General features: G+C 46.8%; 1 protein-coding gene across 1 annotated transcript; it reads right to left on the reverse strand.

Annotated features, from left to right (window-relative positions):
- Positions 1-13,035: 13,035 nt before the first annotated feature.
- Positions 13,036-17,825, reverse strand: LOC149371657 (uncharacterized). The gene is made up of 2 exons (XM_089585221.1): positions 17,338-17,825; positions 13,036-13,240 (listed from the first exon to the last, which is right to left on the reverse strand). Exons 1-2 carry the CDS (start codon positions 17,823-17,825, stop codon positions 13,036-13,038), a joined length of 693 nt encoding a protein of 230 aa, XP_089441347.1.
- Positions 17,826-18,583: the final 758 nt, after the last annotated feature.

The raw sequence follows: 18,583 nt of genomic DNA on the forward strand, positions 1-18,583 counted from the left end.
CATCGAAAACTCTTTAGGACAGGTTTGGTAACAGTGTATTTCCTCGTGCCGCCAAAACTACCCTCGTCATGAAATTATAAAGAGTATATATAGTGACTAAAATTGCTATATACATTACACCATGGGCAGAACAGGGTGGATATAGGTCATCGTAAAGAAGGATGCCTTCAGCAATAATTTAAGAAAGGACTTGTATGGTCTATAACTCACTAGTTCACCCCCCCGCTCTCCCTCTCCGTCGTCATTCTCAGGGAAGAAAAATATGCTGTAATATTTCGTCTGTCAACATCATCAATTAGTAATGAAAACATGGCGTGAACGTCGCGGGGCAGCTGTACAGAACAGGGGAATTGCAGCACGTGGTATAGAAAAGGCCTCATTAAAATTAATGGCACGGCTGTGTCGCCAACTGAGGACTCCCGGAAAGGTGAAGGCGTTGTAACAGGGCTCAAAAACCCCGCACATAATCTGTGATGGCTTCTGCCTCATCTGCTCTTCGATGAACCGGAAGAGAATGGCGACCTCTCTCTTACGAGCGGAGCCAAAGGTTGCCGGGTCCCCCTTACCTTGCCTGCCCATCCCTAATATGCGCTCTCAGCAGAAGGATGAGCATTCCATACGACGTAGGACGCAGCAGTAAAACAAAGCTGCAAGGATCATCGGGGCATCGTTATTGCACTTTTAGTGCGGACAGCCGCTTGATGGAGGAGCTGGGATCAATTTCAGCAAAGAAGACACGATCTTAAAGCTCCCAGATCCAAAGAGTAGGCTAAAGCCAATGAGCACAGCACGATTGTTTGCTTTGAAACTGTCAAAATAAAAACGGTACCCGGGATAAAACTGCTTACTTTTTTTCTTTTGCGACAATAAACAAGAAGTTTAAGGGAATTGAGGCTCCCCTTCATGTGTTTTTATCATGTTAAGTTTGCGATATTTTTAGCAGATGTGCAAGTATTACTGGAATCGCGGTGCATGATACAGAACCTTGAACGAAATCACGCTCATTCAGTCTCTCTTCGAGCTCAGGCCAAGTTTTTCCGCAATGTGAAAAGTCAATTTTTCCCGCAATAGGGGAACTGTTTGTCTAAGATTGAGTGCGAAAATTCTACAGAGCTCTATTTGCAGCCTCCATCATGTCAGGATGTGATAAAGATGTGTCCTAAACGCTCACGTAAGATCTATTGAAGACTCGGGTCCAAACATATGATTGCTTTGCTATCAGAACCATGCGAGCTTTTTATTCCTTCGCTGATCTCCGGTATCTTTTGATTGCATTTTCCAAACACGCCAGAGCAGAGCAGCCTATTATGATCGCCTTCAACTAAGTTCCTGCTATTTGGAGTGTAAATTTAAGTCGGAATGTCTATCAGCTGTTGTTCTCGATACTTTGATCTGTGTTATCTTTGCTGCTATTTTTCGACCTAAATTCACCTCACCTGGAATAGGCGAAGCATCATTCTATAGAATGTGAAAATCAGTGCAATGGGCACAGTAAATTATATAGCAATACACGATTTGCTAGTCCATATAGTTGGGAGCTGTTCCGCGGTAGATGTAAGAAAATAAAGAAGCCACCTGAAGTTTTGTGCATCAGTCGAACTTGCAGTCTTTCTTGTACTTATGCTGTGCCTAGCAAAAAAAAAAGAAGAATGAACACGAATCGATTGTACGAAAATGTAATAACAGACGGGTGTTTTTGCACTTCCCCACCTGAGGTTCGACAAAAAATGCAAGTAATAGCTACAATAACAATACCGCGGGCGGAGGAAATATGTTTTGTGTTTGAAAGGAAAAAATAATCTGTGTACCATTATGGACTCAGCAGGCGGCAGGTGTTTCTTTCCTGTCTTGACTTTTGATGGCGAGAAAATCTGCACTTTGGTTTCCACCTTGAAGCTTTCGGTGTTGGCATGCCGTTATCGCATTGTCGCATTCAAGAGTTTCAAGCACGATATCATATATTTATGAAGGTAACTCTGATTGCGCCAACGCCAAACTCTCTCGCCGCGGAGCCGTCTGTTAATTACTCCCATCGTTTCTCATCAGCTGACGATGATGAATCATCCGATTTTAGGTGCAATTGTTTGCGATCCCTTCAACACATTTTAGAGTCTACTAAGCTGGCGTAACAGCAAGGCATCTTGAAGACTGCACAGATTTGGTGTAGGGAGGAAGTTCAATGCGTTTCCAATAGAGTTAAGATCTCTTGTGTTCCACAATAAACAACTCGAAAGCTTTTCTGTTATTTTGCGAGAGTGATGCAGCGTGCTGACAAGGCCACATTCTTGAGAGTCTCCTTTCAAGCGCATTGAAGCTGCGAAGGAGCTGTCGGGCACAAAGAGAAACGGCGCATGAATGCGCCGCTTATGTAAACACGGAAGTGAAAAGCTGGTGCCGAGCATACAGCAGGCATTTGCCGGAAACGCCCTAGGCCTCCTTCACGAGCAAGATAAAGAGTGCAAAATTTCGCTTGGGCTTTGGCTAATGAGTGGCTACTGAATAAGCCGGAAAGAAGAGCACGACGTCCGTCGTAAATAAACATGAAGGCATGTTTAAGTTCAAACTTCATGTGTCTGTGGTGCGTGAATAAGCAAGCTATGCGGCGGCAGTTTCAAACCAGCACTAAGCCCCTTAACTTTCCAAAAAGGAAGCAAGGGTCTAAAACTTAAAACTTCCCGCTAGAGGAGGTCACTTTCCTTGCGGTGCTGAAGTCTATACGGACCAGACTACCATTGTATTGGCGTTTATCACGACCTAGAGGGAGCGCTAAAACTGCTCAAATATGACGCCGTTACGGAAGGACTGCTTTCAGAATGAAGCTAGGTAGAATCGCACTTGTTTTAAAAATTCGCCATAAATTCGAGCTCGCTTGGTGATAGTGGCATCCTGATTTGAGCCACTATTTTTTCTCAAAGGCGTAAATGAATAAACAAAGGACAAAGAACTTGAATCTCGCCTCTGAAAATAACGGGCATGGAAGCGGAACTGCAGACGCTCAATAGCGCTTTGGAGATAACTTAAGTTGGATCACATCGACGATGATGACGCTGATAATGACAATGATAACAAAGTCAGGGCCGTCGCAAAGATCAGCCCAGCAAAGACCAGCTTGCTCCAAAGTTCCCCGACTACTCCTTCGTTTGGCTTCGGGTACCTCCCAGAAGCCAAGCCGGCAGCAATTACCAACGCCCTTATCTAGCTCTACAACCAACCAAGTTACGCCTTCCCGGGACCACTGCTGCCATGACCGCGAAGTTGTCCAAGTCAAGCGTGTAAAAACCTATCACGACACTCTGGTCGTGCTGTCGCCCTGAGTCGCCAGGATAGCAACTCCTTTACGCCCGGGCCAGTGCAACGGAGACAATGTAGACTAAGCGGCCATGCTACGCTTCTTCACTGTCGCAGGGCTACCCGCACGACAAGCAATTAATTTAGTTCTGTCGGCAGCTGTTCGTAGTTCCTGCACCTCATCTGCTCTGTGTCCTTGTCGCCTATCCCAGAACAGTAGATCCGTCTTCCACAGGTAAGCAAGGCCCTAGCTGCCATGCTGTTTCGCCGAAGACAAAGTAAAAAAAAAAGCTTACCAGTCACTGCTGCTTGCATTTTTCTGAAGTTTCTTTCAGCAATTGTATTAATCACGTGCTTCAATAAATATAAACACAGTTCTCTAATCGTGTGCATAGGTAACATGCACACGATTAGATTATTTTTGATTAGTGTGCACTGCTTCGAAGTATTTCGAAGCAGTGCACACTAATCCCTAAGGAGTGGACGGAATATATGGAATGAATGTAAGGCCGCTATGATACAATTGTTTTCGTGCGATCCTTTTCGATCGTTGTCATCCGCCCACCTGACTGATTTCAGCTAAAGCGTAAGAATGTGGCAAACGAAATGCAAAAAGAATCCCAATGATATAAAATTCGACTCAAATGATTGCCACAGCACTTCTAAACATCTATCCGTGGACACAAAAGCGCCATATCACCATATAGCCATGCCGTAATAAAGCCTACATTTACAGAGACGGTGGCGCACACAACTCTTCTTGGTTTAAATGAACCCGTTCGTCAAGTGTGAGCGGCGTTTTTTTTTTTTCGCAAGAAACGGAGTCCTCGTATTTGCATAGGCCCGTGTAGCCCAGACAAATGAACTTTTTGCAAGTATAGGCGGGGTGTTTTATAAAAATGCATTACCACGGTCCTGCAAGAGGACCAGTAGGGCGGGGACACTTCCTGTTACCATGACAGTTTTTTATTGCTGGCACCAGAAAATTCAGGCAGTGACATTTACCTTAACTTCGATCTAGTTAACGAGCAATCATTCATGGGTGAGTGTTCGTAAGGTATATTTTACTGCGTAAGAAGAGCTAATGTCACTGTGCCATAATACAACCACCCACCTCCGCGCTTAATCCACCTCCTCACCCCGCCCACGAAGCTCCATTCATCGCCCACCCACCTTACTTTACCCTCCAGAAGCGCCACCAACCCGCCTACCATCCATCCTGCGCAAGGCGTCCCCTAAAAAATTCAGGGGGCACTTTGACTGTCTAAAGTGCGTAGAGGCGAAAGCGTTTTCCGCACCACTTTCGCTGCTTCTGTGGCACTGGTGGCGTCACATATTGCCACGCGCCTAACGCGCCGCGCGGCCTCCGCGCTGAGTCGAAGACGACGCGAAGTGGCGGTGGGCTCTCGAGGCGCGCTTGTTCTGTTCGGTGTCCTGGAACCTGGCGCTGTAATTAAAAGAAGGCTCCCAGTCTTGGCTTCTTCCCGACGCCTATCTCCACGGCCTCTCTGGTCGTGACACTGGTGGAGGTGCGGGGTAAGGCAAAGGCCCAGGAGATGGGGCCGCGCGGCGCACGACGTCCGCGTACGTGACTGGCTGGACCGGAGTCGGGTACGGCGCGGGATCGTATGGAGTCGGTTGCGGCGCCGGCACAACTGCAGCGTCTGGTGCTCTGAGGGCCTGCCGGACTTCCTCGCGGATGACGCTGGTGACGGAATCGACACGAGGGGCAAAGGTTCCTTGAAGGTGCTGCAGCTCCTCGCGGACCACTGAACGGATGAGTTCGCGAAGGGAGTCCGGATTCTTCCTGGGATCATGGTCGAATCGATCCAACGTTGACAGTGTCGACGACGGACGCAGTTGCCAGGCGTACTGTTGGGATCTCTGCTGCAGCAATTTCTCCATGTGGACGGCCTCGGCCAGAAACTCCGCGACGGTGTTGGGCGGGTTCCGCACGAGGCCGGAAAAGAGCTGGTCTTTCACGCCGCGCATGAGGTGCCTCAGCTTTTTTTCTTCAGGCATTGCCGGATCGGCGCGATGACAAAGACGCGTCACATCCTCGACGTACATGGCAACACCCTCATTCGGGAGCTGAATTCTAGAGGACAGGGTGCGCTCCGCGCTCTCCCGGCGGTCGCTGTTGGCGTACGTACTCAGGAGCTGACGTCGAAAGTCCTGCCACGTCGAGAAAGTAGCCTCGCGGTTTTCGAACCACGTGCGTGCAGAGTCCTCAAGGCTAAAGTACACGTTACGCAGCTTTGTAGCGGCGTCCCAGCAGTTGAAGGTCGCAACCCGTTCGTAGTGCGCCAACCAATCTTCGGAATCTTCAAACAGGTCACCGTGAAAGGGCTTAGGCGTTCGTGGGGTCTGAAGAGTGAGATAGGTGGGGCTGGCTGCAGGGACAGTCGGAGGCAGGGCGGGTATTGGCGTCGCCATGAGTGTAGGGGTAGTCGAGGGCTCACCGACAAAAGGGAGGGCCTCAGGGGACAAGCCTCGGATCCTCCGGCTGGCACGATGGACAGGGGTGGTCACAAGAGGCGGGCGTGTCGAGTCGTCCTCAGGAGTAGGGAGCATCGGCCGCACCTCCACCAGTGTCACGACCAGAGAGGCCGTGGAGATAGGCGTCGGGAAGAAGCCAAGACTGGGAGCCTTCTTTTAATTACAGCGCCAGGTTCCAGGACACCGAACAGAACAAGCGCGCCTCGAGAGCCTTCATCTAGCGCGCATTGTATAGTTCACCTCACCCCTATTTTTCTTCTTTTTTTTTGCTCCTCCTCCTCTCTCTGTACATATCCCATTCCACATCGAGACGATGTTTGCTTTCGCGGGGGGGAATAATGCCACGCGCCTAACGCGCCGCGCGGCCTCCGCGCTGAGTCGAAGACGACGACGAAGCGGCGGTGGGCTCTCGAGGCGCGCTTGTTCTGTTCGGTGTCCTGGAACCTGGCGCTGTAATTAAAAGAAGGCTCCCAGTCTTGGCTTCTTCCCGACGCCAATCTCCACGGCCTCTCTGGTCGTGACAATATAATTGAGTACTAATTATTAATGATGACAAATCACTAATCAATGATTAATTAATTATTAATGCCTGAATACTAATTAACTGCTAATTAATGGCGCTTAAGCTCCGCCTTTAGGAGTGGAACGCGACAGCGTGTTGTAGCGCTGCCAGGGAGTCCACTGAACGCCCCCACCTGTTCGGCGCGATGCCTTGCCCTTTGAACGCAACGCTTTTTGAGGAAAGGAAATGGCGCAGTAATTGTGTGTCATCTCAGTGGACACCGCAACCGCACCGTAGAGGAAGGGAGGAAGTGTGAGTGAAAGAAGACAGAGAGGGCCCGTTATGAAGAAAATTAAATTTGTATTTGAGGAAAGGAAATCACGCATTAACTGTCTCACATATCTCGGTGGACACCCGTCAAAATTCAGGGGGGCACTTTTTTTACCTAAAGTGTGGTAAATTGGTAAATTGGTTTTTGAGGAAAGGAAATGGCGCAGTATCTGTCTCACATATCTCGGCGGACACCTGAAGCGCGCCGTAAGGGAAGGGAGGAGGGTAGTAGGAGGAGTGAAAGAAGAGAGAAAGAGGTGCCGTAGTGGAGGTCTCCGCATAATTATTTCGACCACCTGGGGATCTTTAACGTGCACTGACATCGCACAGCACACGGGCGCCTCTTGCGTTTCGCCTCCATCGAAACGCGGCCGCCGCGGTCGGGTTCGAACCTGGTTCCTGATGTGTGGTTAAGATGTTAAGCTTCGCCTCTAAGAGTGGAACGCGACAGCGTCTTACAACGCTGCCAGGGAGTCCATAGAACGCCATCGTCCATTCGGTTCTACGCGTCGCTCGTCGGTAAATTGGTTTTTGAGGAAACGAAATGTATCTCTCTCATATCTCGGTGAACACCTAAACCTCGACGGAAGAGAAAGGAGGATGAGAGTGAGCGTAGACACCGTATTCACTAGACGCGCCTTTGTTGATCCCGAACCATCGAGCTGGCATGGCGGAGTGGATAGCATGCTCGTCTCGCACGCCGAAGACCGGGGTTCGATTCCCGAGCTCGACCAATTTCCTACTCGGTTTTATTTATTTATATGGCCTGACTAGAAAAGTTTATTAGGCTAATCTGGTAATTAAGCAGTTAACTAGGCTCAGTCCCACTTACTTTGAGCATCACTATACGATCCCTTCAATTGGTTGCATGGTTACTAGCCAAAGTACAATTGGCCCCGTTTGAAATTCGCGCACTGTGACGTTACGACCGTTTCGACCAGTTGAAAAGCGTGACATTTCTGTCGACAACTGATGCTTACAACGATGAGACATTAAAGGCTTTCGCCTTAAAAGCAAACGACGTGGTTCTACGCGGCCCGATCTCTTTAAGACGAGTTCACGGTGCCGCCGCGCCATGGCTTCTATCTAGTGAAAACTTCAACATCTATGCCTATTATCCAATATTCTTGTAGGTGCTGCAATTATTTTTTGCAAAGTAAACTATTGTCGACCTTAACAGCTGCTCTCGGACTGGGAGCAATTTTGGAGAAAACGTTTTTTACACTATTTAGAGGTTTTATTAGTCTCACCATGGTTTATAGTCGCTCGACTACTAAAAGAATGAAACTAAAAAAAAAGAAACGACGAATCCAGTTAGAAACTGCATATTCAAGCACTACCAAGTGCAATATTGAGCGAAACTTTGTTAAATTTGTTTTCTCAGTGTTCCCTGTTCGTCACCGCTGGGACGTGGCTCTAAGAGTCTTTCTTAACTGCTCGAGGCGAGTATTCTTACGCTCTACAAACGTAACAGATGGCTCTGGGACGATTACGATCACGCGCTACAGGTTCTAAGATTTTCAGTATTGTTGATGGAGTTGCAGGCGGCCTACATTATAGAAACTTCCCAAGGATAGACTTGTAAAGACTGAAATGGGGCCAAGTCTGACGTGCGATATGAGTAAAACTGAGAGAAAGAGCACAGAAGAAGCCTCATAGACTTTGGCTTAAAGCGTACTATGTCTGATTGTTGTACATGCAAATAGCTACTACAGAAGGGATTTCGAATGAAGAAAGTCTGCACTATAAAGTAAATAACTTATTTCATGATGTCGGTGTCATCGATATCTTACTTTCGCTGGGCCCGAAGGAGCACCTTTAAAGCAGGTTTTTGTTTCTTGCTCGCCATAAGAACATACGGCTACTTGTCGCTGTAACCAGCCTAAGTAACCAGGCAATGCAAGATGTGGACAAGCTCAGGGCTATTGAGTCATAAGTGCAGGAATACAATGGCTCCATAGCACAAAGCAGCGCAGTGAATTTAACCCTGGATCAAGCGCATATCAGCAGCAGGTGCCCAGACAGAAATGGCCACATACGTTGTACATTCGGTGCTTCAAACCCGGGTACTGTACTAGGCTCAGCTCTATGCACTGACGAGAGAACAATGAGCGGCTCTGGAAACAAGTAGGAATGCAATGAGCACTTTCATGGTCTTGAAAAGCTTACACCCGTTCCAATGTTTAAGGAATACTGTGACTTGAACGTCCTGAGCGAACTCATTGAACGACGAAAAGCAACAAGAGATCGAAAAACAAAGTACGTTACGCCCGTTGCAACTGTATATATTCAATAGGCGCCACGTACACCGAACAGATAGATCTCCCTCCGTGCGCATACACAACGCAAACAAAGCGACTAAACTCCGTTGCATAGCCAAGCCGACAACTCGAGCGGCGGTTGATTGAAGTCCAGGAAAGTGTATTGCTTATAGATAAGGGCGGAAGAAAGGAAAATACCAGACCGATGCATTCTGACTTATTCACGCATCGAGATTACGTCTCTAAACTCCTGGACTCGCTTGTGATGGATCTCTGCGATATCTCTGATGCTATGAAAGCTGCAAAATAAGATGGTGTTTATAAGAGGAGCCCACATTTATGCAGGCTCCTCAGCTGCTAATAAACAGCTCATAATAGTTACAAAGGCAATAAGCATCACTCAGGAGATACATACCCTGAATAAGAAAATAACAGAACGCATCCAGATGCATTGGAAGCAAGAATATGCTCAGAATGTTGAAATGAAAAAAGGAGACGTCCTTGCACACCATGTCCCAGACACGATCTCCCCCACCAGCCTCCCTTTGATAACAGGTCCACTGTTCCCATCTCGTCATGCGATTAAAGAAGTACACATGCCATGATTCTTCGCGCACTTTCCCCCTCCCTCGCAACTTAACGAGGTGGGTAGAGGTGTCCCTTCGAAGGGTAAGGGCTGGGGCTGCCCTTACCCTATCGAGGATACGCCGATCGATTTTTCAAGATGAGAATTCAGAGTACACGTTCGAAATTTTCCATGCCGGCCGCCGAGGTGGATGTTCGACACGTGCTGTGGACGGGCACAGGAACACAGGCATTGCAGGAAGTTACGGGATCCTGCACAAGTTTCTCGAAGAGAATAGCCTCCACGACATAACATAGCCTAGCGAGATCCTCCTCTTATGCCACATCGCAAGTACTCGAAATAAAAAGAGGTATTCCAAACGTGTCTTGGCAGGAAAGGCCGAAAGCAAGTTGCCTACGCTCGCACAAACAACCCTTCTAAAAACGTAGGGAAGAAAGTAGGCCAGTCTGTCAAAAACAAAAGCCACTATTTTAACTTATTGAATGCAACATCACCGTTAACGTGTACTTCTTTTTTTTTTTGACGGTAAAGAACGGTCTTTGTTTTCGAAATGTTGATCTTCAGATCTCAATATTGGGTTCATATTTCAGTTGCCTAAATGTTAAATTTACTTCGGTTATCATTTTGGAATAGCATGTGCCGGCAAGTAGTGAAGTGGCTGCAGAGAACCTAGAGAACCTCAAGACCTGGGAGGACTGGGAGACCCTGCTGCGCTCGGAGGACCCGGCCGTGCAGACCATCGCAACCGGCCGGGCTGCCAGTGTTATGGACCTTAGGAACATAAAAACTTGAGTGCAGTGGGGTCGTGCGCCACTTTTCGTGCCGTATAAGCTATGCAGATAGCGTGCTTTAGTTATCTGAAACACAAAGCCGTATCATGTAGTGAATGCTCGGCAACGTTCAAGGGACACTCTAGTATTTGCAAAAGAGGAGCGCTTACGACGCAGTCGTGACCTCGTCTGAGTGGCCCACTAAGGTCTGATGGGACCGGCCCGAGGTATGGAGCGGGGTTTTCATCCGGGCTGCTCAACATCGGTTAGAGCAGCGCGAGAATAAACTTAAGACGGGGGCATTATGGCTCCGTCGGCTCTTATAGCAGAACCAAAAAAAAGTCTGGTCCTCCGTTTGCATAAGCGAATGCGGCCGCACTTTTCTTGTCGGCGAAAAGAAGAACTACTCACGTGGTTGCCCTGTGAATGGTAGCTAGAATTAGCGTTAACAGTCATGACGTCACCGCTCGCTCAACCCTATACACTTATATTTTTAACTGCGAGAACATTTCTTATGTTCTAGTCCCTGTGGGACGTCCTGCCACAGCCCTGTATTGGACGTCGCAAGGTGATACTAATATGATAGAATGTTAAGATGTAAAAACACAAGACTGCGGCGATGCAACATGACGGATGAGGTCAAGTGGGTACCATTTACTCTAACCTGGCTGGAAAGTTACCTGAAAATGCAAGCTTCTCTGCATTACCCGGGCGGGTCTAAGGAGATTGATTGCCTATCTCTGCGGGGCTTTTATTACTGGCCCCGTCACACATTTAAAAAGAAAAAAAAAAGCGAAGAGAGTCTAGCGCTTGTATTTTTTGTGTGGTTGTCTATCTACACTTGAACACACCAGTTTCATCGTTATTAGCCTGCAGAATAATGCGCCACATAACTTGCGCTTCTTTCCTTTATATGGCACGACGTGTGCCACGAAATGGTCATGTCACGCAGCTTTCCTTGCTTAAGATGCTGCCATGTAATAATAAAAGCAAAAAATTGTGATTTTCTTCTCCGTTTCTTCATCTTCCTAATGAGAGACATCACAAATCAGTACCTGAATTCACACTGAAACATGGTCTCAGCATAATAGGATTTCTTACATCCCGGTAAACACAGGTGTGACAATTTTTAAGCATAAAGTGCTTTTAGTTCACATTGTCGATGTTGGCTCCAGAACGAAGTAAAACACGCATTAGAACCTAAGCGAATACTGCTGAATCTTTACTTCAATCCCCTGGTGTCTACAGTGGCGCATGCATCAAGAACAGTCTTCGTGGTACAGTACTCGAAGAAGTCAGCGCGTGACGCGAATGAGCCAAAGTTCTGTTCTGTCCTTCAGCCCGAGTGGCGCAGGCACTGTTCTGGTGGCACTTGCTAAGCGAGGAGACAGCGCCGCCTGGGTGGCCGTCATTACGTAATGCACTCGTCGGCGACGCAGGTCCCGAGGCGCCATTCATCAGCATGGCGAGTAACCAGTTGTAACTTGTTCTTCGACGTGGCAGCCGACAGAGCGGAGGCGGAAGCGACAGCGGCGCCCGGCCGAGTCGAAAGTTACATCTTTCTGTGCAGCGCGTACTGGTATAAATTCCCTTTTTTTCGGCACGTGGCGAGCGCTAGTCATGCGAGTCGCCATACGTGGAATACGGCGAAGGAAACTGAGCGCGCTGTCCTCGCAAAAAAAAAAAAAAAGCATCGGAGAGAAAAGTGGCCGATGAGGGCTCAGTAAGAACTCTTGGAATACACGCCTTTTCTGCATTGCATTTCATGATCATTTCTGAAATTAACGACCAGATAGTCTGAATTTTTTCAAGTGGTAATGCACATTGACCTCAATCCTGTGACCACTTTCGTCTTCGTCAACTGAAATTCGGCACCACTCAATTTTTTTCTGTTATCTCCGCCACAGTATTCGCGCTCAAAATCTACGATTATCATAGGTAGGCAAAACACCTTCTGATCATTTTAGTCGGGACAAAAAAATGAAAGTGCTCTAAAAAATTATCTGCAGCACAAAATGCTACGCTTAAAGCTACTTCCCGTGTGTATTTGTGATTCCTTATTAGTTTATCCTTGCGTTACATGTCTCGTTACATCTCGTTACTAGTTACATCTCTTAGACTCTCGCTCCTAATGAGTGAAGCAGATGAATGCGATGAGTGTATGAATGCATTGTAAAGAAATGCTGGTGTCTGGTTCTGATTATGAGGAACGGCAATAAAAAAAAGCGAATCTTTGCTAGCACGGATGAGAAGTTGGAGCTGGAGGTAAAGTAAACCCTAAACTTGCACGAATGCACAGGCGCTGAAAATTCTGTTTGCAGTGCTCTATGAACTTGAGGTTGAAGCACTAATGGAACTGACACTGTCGGAACAACATTTTTTGTTGTTCTTCATGAGACAATACAAGGAGCACTGTTGGAGCAACATTGTTGTTCTCCATGAGACAATGCAAGCAGCACGTTCAAAACGCCATTTGAACAGCACACATCTGTAGTCTCAGAAAAAAAAAAATCTGCGAGACCACTTTAATCGCAGGGTCAATAAAACACTGAAGCATGTGAAAATTCTTCCTTGCACACAAGTGATATACTTAGTGTTGTGAGCATTGAATTTTATAATTCTGAATTTTGGAAATTCTTCTTTTTCACGAGCAGGAAAAATGATGACATCGGTCACAGTTTATGATAGGAGGTAAACCGTACTTTCTTTGTCGGATCTGAAAGTAGACTGCGGTTATAAATTTATCTTTAGCTTCTACCTATGGTGCTTTGATTCAAGAATTTTGACAAACAACGAGAGCTACGGCCGCAGCGTCGCTTTCGGCTCCAGGGTAACGTTCCCGTTACTTCCTCGCTTCTTTGTAAAGTCGCCGGTTGGAGCAGCAGTGGGTGCAAGATCTTCTGACCGTGTCATCTGCCGGGCCTTGGTGACATCCTTCACGACCGCGTTCCGGGGCTGAGACTTCTGTCCAGACGAGGAGTCCATGTTCGGCCGGATAACGAAGCTGGCAGAGAGAGAGGAAGTGAACTGGAGCCGATCGATACGGCCATCGCAAACGTCGCATACATCGCAATCAATAACCAACTGAAATATTCGGTCGAACGGCTACGCCAGCCTGCGGTAGAGAATAGACTTTTCACATTCGGTGCAGTGATTAAGCACACAGAAAATGACAGAGGAGGATAAAAATGACTAAGGCACGGGGTAAGCAAGGCGTAATGTGTGAATGGATGCCCGACACATGTGTTTGCCACTGACGTTTAGCGATTGTCAGAGAAAAACCAAACTTGTCCTGAGCTGTCCAAACCGAACTAAACACTACCAGAAGCACTCACCTGCGCCATTCTGAACTACTTCTGACACGAGAGACAACAGCAATCAGCACTACACCGGCCCCTGAACAGGGTTGAAGCTGTCAGGTGGCGGAAACTGCAAAATTAATCTTTTCCCGTGCTTTTATCTCACGCATGCATGTCTTCAGCCTGTCCCCTGCAACCTTCCTACTGACCCGGCTGCGGGAAACCAATTTTGTACTGCACCACTCGACAGTTCCCCAGACCCAAAACAAACCTGCCATCCCCAACCCCACCGATTCTTCCTGACAAGCTGCACTGACCAGCATCAAACCCCAGGAACAGTGATGGCTGGACATGCTGGCGTGCAGGATCACGGCGGCAAATGGGGCCCTGGACTGAGGGCTTCAGTCTGGGAGTACGACACTAAGAAATCAGATTGATTAGAAATTTTTTATTCGTCCCTTCCGGTCTCGCCAGTAAGACTTGATCATGTCGTAACGTAATCTTGGCCATTGACGCACACACACAAAAAGCTAGAATATGAAACTAAGAAAGTTCGCTGTTTGACTGCAACTGGCGGCTTGGGGGAAAAAAAAGAAAGCTAGGAAGAAGATAGCAGGGAGGCCATTTTTTAGATTGACAATCAGAGAGCGAAAACCTCCACTAGCTTATAGGGAGGCACACGATGCTTGGCGCCAAGAAAGTTCTGAGAGTCACCCCTATTAGCAACTTAGTGAAGCAGAAGTTTCCCCCAGAGTGCCATCCTGGACTGCGGGAAGGAACGGTGGCACTTAATGTGATGTGGCATGATTCGCGCACTAGAGCTTGTATAGGTTCACACTGTCTTGGCTCATCTATCCAAGCTTTTGGCTTACACTCCCAGACGCAGAGGCTTAAAGCTATCTTTGACGAAGCTACAGCGTTACGAGTGAAAAATTTTTTTATTTTTGCGTTTGGGTCTGTTTAGAATGTGTTAACTTCGCTTTAAAAAAATTTGGAGAACGCAGGTCGCGAAGGGCTGCACTGTGATGCAATAAGTGGTGCCGTAGTAATCTTCATGATGCGTTACAGGCATTTCATACCCGAAGACTGCAATAATAGAGTTATGTTACCAATGGTTACGAGTTGCAACAGCAAAGACACTACTTCCTCGAAGGCGTGCTCTTTTTCAGCAATTTTGTTACCGAAATATGACCTAAATTATCAGCGCTTTTTTAAAATATGGTTCATTAGCAAGAAGAAAAAAAAAACAATTTGGCCAAGCAGGTATTACAGCCCCGCTCGTTTGAAGCAGTCTCTGAAATCCCACTAATATGTCGATGTTTTTTCTTGTCACCATTCCGACTCGTTACACTGCGTGACTACGAAAGCGAAAAATAAAGAATTTGAGCAAACAATCATAATCATCATAATACTGGCTACGCCCATTGAAAAGATCTCTTCCATATGTCTCGAATTAACCCGGTCCTAATAAAGCAGCTTGCAGCTTGAACTTATTATTGTTAAGCGCATTGTAACATTCCTCGAAGAAAATTATCTACTCAGCCCTCACCGACAAGTCTTTAGGAAAAGGGCTATCAACTACAACTTAGCTGTTGGAAGCAATCCATGATTTCACATACTTCCTTGACACAAGCAGCCGTGTAAGCCGTCACGGTGGCTCAGTGGTTATGGTGCTTGGCTGCTGACCCGAAAGACGCGGGTTCGATCCTGGCCGCAGCAGTTGAATTTCGATCAAGAGGAAACTCTAGAGGCCCGTGTACTGTGCGATGTCCGTGCACGTTAAAGAACCCCAGGTGGTCGAAATTCCCGGAACTCTTCACTACGGCGTCTCTCATAGCCTGAGTTGCATTGGGACAATGTAGTGCATATTGCAATAGCGCAAAATGTTAAACCCCATAAACCAAACAAAACCAAGCATGCAGTCATGTATACGTCTTATTCCTTATTTAAAGCAATCACGTTTGATCACGTATTCCACCCTGAACGAATGTTCAAACTGCAACACTTTCTTGACTGTAATAAAATTAGAAACTGCACAGAAGGTTATCTTTCACACCGGCCACCACACACGGGATTCAACCCGTGTCTTTCGGTCACATGATGACTTGATCACTTTAAACAGCGCACTTGGTAGAATAGCAAAGCGGCGTCAAGAGAGGCAGATGACGTTGAATTTCGAGTAATCTGTTTCTATGACTGTGTCAAGAAAAAAGAACCCGCTCATTTTCCCGAATGAAGTTCATAACAAATCCTTAAAAGTAGTGCAAGAATGCAAATATCTCGAAGTTATCATCTCTTGTAATTTGAAATGGGATAAACATGTGCAATATATATAGTCACAAGCAGTTTACGCACTTTCTTTTCTCAGACGATCGATCCTGTCTGTCTCTCCCGACCACAAGTTACTAGCATACTGCTCTCTTGTCCGCTCTCTACTTGAGTACAATATCGTGTGCTAGTTTCGGTTTGGTTTATGGTGTTTAACGTCCCAAAGCGACTAAGGCTATGAGGGACGCCGTAGTGGAGGGCTCCGGAAATTTCGACCACCTGGGGCTCTTCAACGTGCACTGACATTGCACAGTACACGGGCCTCTAGGATTTCTCCTCCAAAGCAATTCGACCGCCGCGGCCGGGATCGAACCCGCGTCTTTCGGGTCAGCAGCCGAGCACCATAGCCACTGAGCCACAGCGGCGGCCATACACAGAGTAAAGCATAAATAGGTTGGGGAGTGCTCATTGGAAAGCAGTTAGATTCATTTTAAATACCATCGTGTCAAAAAGTCTCCCAACTGAAACCTTAACCAAATGAAGTCTCGCCACTGTTCGTAACTTCGCGCCTCAGTCCGTGCTTGTTCTCATGAACGGTGCACTAAAAATAATACCTGATCTGTTTATAAAAAAATTTGTTTACATATGTACACATGCCAAGATTACCACATGCCAAGGTTGCCAACGTTACTTAGTTCCTTCGCCTAAACCAAATATCACAACAAAACATTCACCGCACTTCATATACCATAAGTTTTGCAGTGACATATTGCGTTAATGGCTATATCTGAATCTCTGAGCATTTTTTTTTCTAACCTGTCAGAATACTTTGTTTGCACCATTATACTCTGGCATTGCATGTCACTACTTATGAAATCTTATTTTCAGCCGTACTGTACACGTATTGCGTTACATGGTATTACGCCATCCATTTTGAATATTCCGCATAGGAGTGTTGATCTTGCTAAGCTCGTATTTCCTTGCAGGAGCTTCGTTTTTGTAGATGATCCTTGTGTAACGTGCCTAGAACGACCATATTGTACCCAAATCCTGCAACGACCTCGAAAGAGGCTAGCAGTACGGTTCTAGCTGAATGACTGACTAACTAATCAATTTACTTACAACTCAATTTAGTTGCAAATCACCAGGTATAATTAATTAGTTTTAAGTTAATGAAGTCATTGTGGCAAATGTTAACCACTTATTAAGTAATAATTATGTATTGAAATTAATTGTTAATTATATATTTATATTATATAATAACATTTTCATTTCTGTCGTATAGTTGAAAACCTGTGTCCTTCCGGTAGTTGTCGTTTTTTCTAAAGGGTGGAAAACTACGGTCATCACCCTGCAGGACATTTAGGTCTTCACCGGTGCTTTAATTGCCGCATTATGCGGCACAGAAGGGGACCATGCGTTCTATAGACTGATTAATGTGTAGCCATATTTATCACCGTGCAACAGTGCGCTTCGTAATAGCAACGCAAAAAGTTCCACCACTGTTATCGTGACAGCACTACGTAGAACTCACCTATACAGAACGAAGCCGACCACAAGCACGAGCGCAAGAACGGAGATTCCGAAACAGGCTACGATGTACGGGGAGATGCGCCTGGAGTCTCCGAGTGGCTGGCCAGCCGATGGGTTGAAGGCTTCTTCCAGCTGCTTCAAAGGAGTGCTTACAACCGAGGGCAAGCCCATGGCAGAGTCTTTCACGGAAGACAACTTCCCGATTTCCTTTGAAAGCTGTTCCACCAGGCCCTTTCCGGTTTCGGGTGGCGCAGCGGCGATATCCTGTCCAGTGGAGGGCGTCCCAGAGCCCGCAGAAGCTGAGGCGGAGGGCTTGCGTTCTTGGGCCTGCTCGTCATCGTGCACCGTCTTCTGCTGTTCAGACGTGGATGATTTCCGTTGGAGGAAATCAGCTGCAAAGCGTTCGGCTTGTTGTCGGACCTTCTCTTGGATCCCTTCCGCGGAAAGCGGGTTATCTATGGCTTGCGGCTCCTTGGCTTCGTTCTGCATGCTGATCAGTTTCTTAGCCTTCTTGGTCCTTTCACCGAGGCATGAGCGATCTCAGCGCTCCGGGAGAAGCTGAGGTGATGAAGGTGATGGTGGTGTCCTCTGGCTGAGGTGCGATCTTTGTCTTCTACATCATCTCTTCTTTTTCTTCTTGATTCTGATCGAGTGGCTCAATAATGTGCGATACTCTGCCAGAAGCTAGGAGAAAAAAAGGTGAAGCACAAGAGCAAGGTCGCGTCTCACGTTTTCCTCGAGCTCTGAGATCGTTGGTACCTCGGTCAAAGAATTCAGAGCGGGCATATGCTCAATTTGGTCAATGAACGTTTTCAACAAAAACAGAGCGCTTACGATGGCTTGGTTGTATCAGGAATGAATATAAGGAAAGCACGTTGGATAGTTCAGTGGGCTCAAAGTTAATAGCAAATGAAAAAAAAAAATTAGGAGCGAGAATTAGTTTAAACGGCGCGAATTTGTCGCCGTCAGCTATTATTCCGTGGCACGGCGCCGTCCACCAAGGATATAGACATAATAAGCAGTGAAGAAAACGAAGTCCGTGCAAATTCTTGTGGTTCTGATTTATTGTTCTAAGCTAGGCGGATTGAACGAAGTATAGGCATGCTTGCGTAACATGCATCCTGTGTGACGTAGGTTTTGGTGTCTTGAACTTGCACGGTTCAAAGGCGTCATCTAGTGACACTTTCTGTTATCATGGAGTTTCACTTTCATCTTACTTCGGTGTCCTGCCACTATGCGAGTCTGAC

The sequence above is a fragment of the Amblyomma mixtum genome, chromosome 1 (assembly GCF_055824585.1).
Source record: "Amblyomma mixtum isolate Tamu chromosome 1, ASM5582458v1, whole genome shotgun sequence".
Taxonomy (NCBI): domain Eukaryota; kingdom Metazoa; phylum Arthropoda; class Arachnida; order Ixodida; family Ixodidae; genus Amblyomma; species Amblyomma mixtum.

Excerpts from the sequence above, each read along its gene's own strand:
- LOC149371657 (XM_089585221.1), bottom strand. The coding sequence starts at position 17,825 with ATGCAGAACGAAGCCAAGGAGCCGCAAGCCATAGATAACCCGCTTTCC. Across the intron at positions 13,241-17,337 it reads GTCGGCTTCGTTCTGTATAG|CTTCGTTATCCGGCCGAACA; the intron begins GTGAGTTCTACG and ends TCTCTCTGCCAG.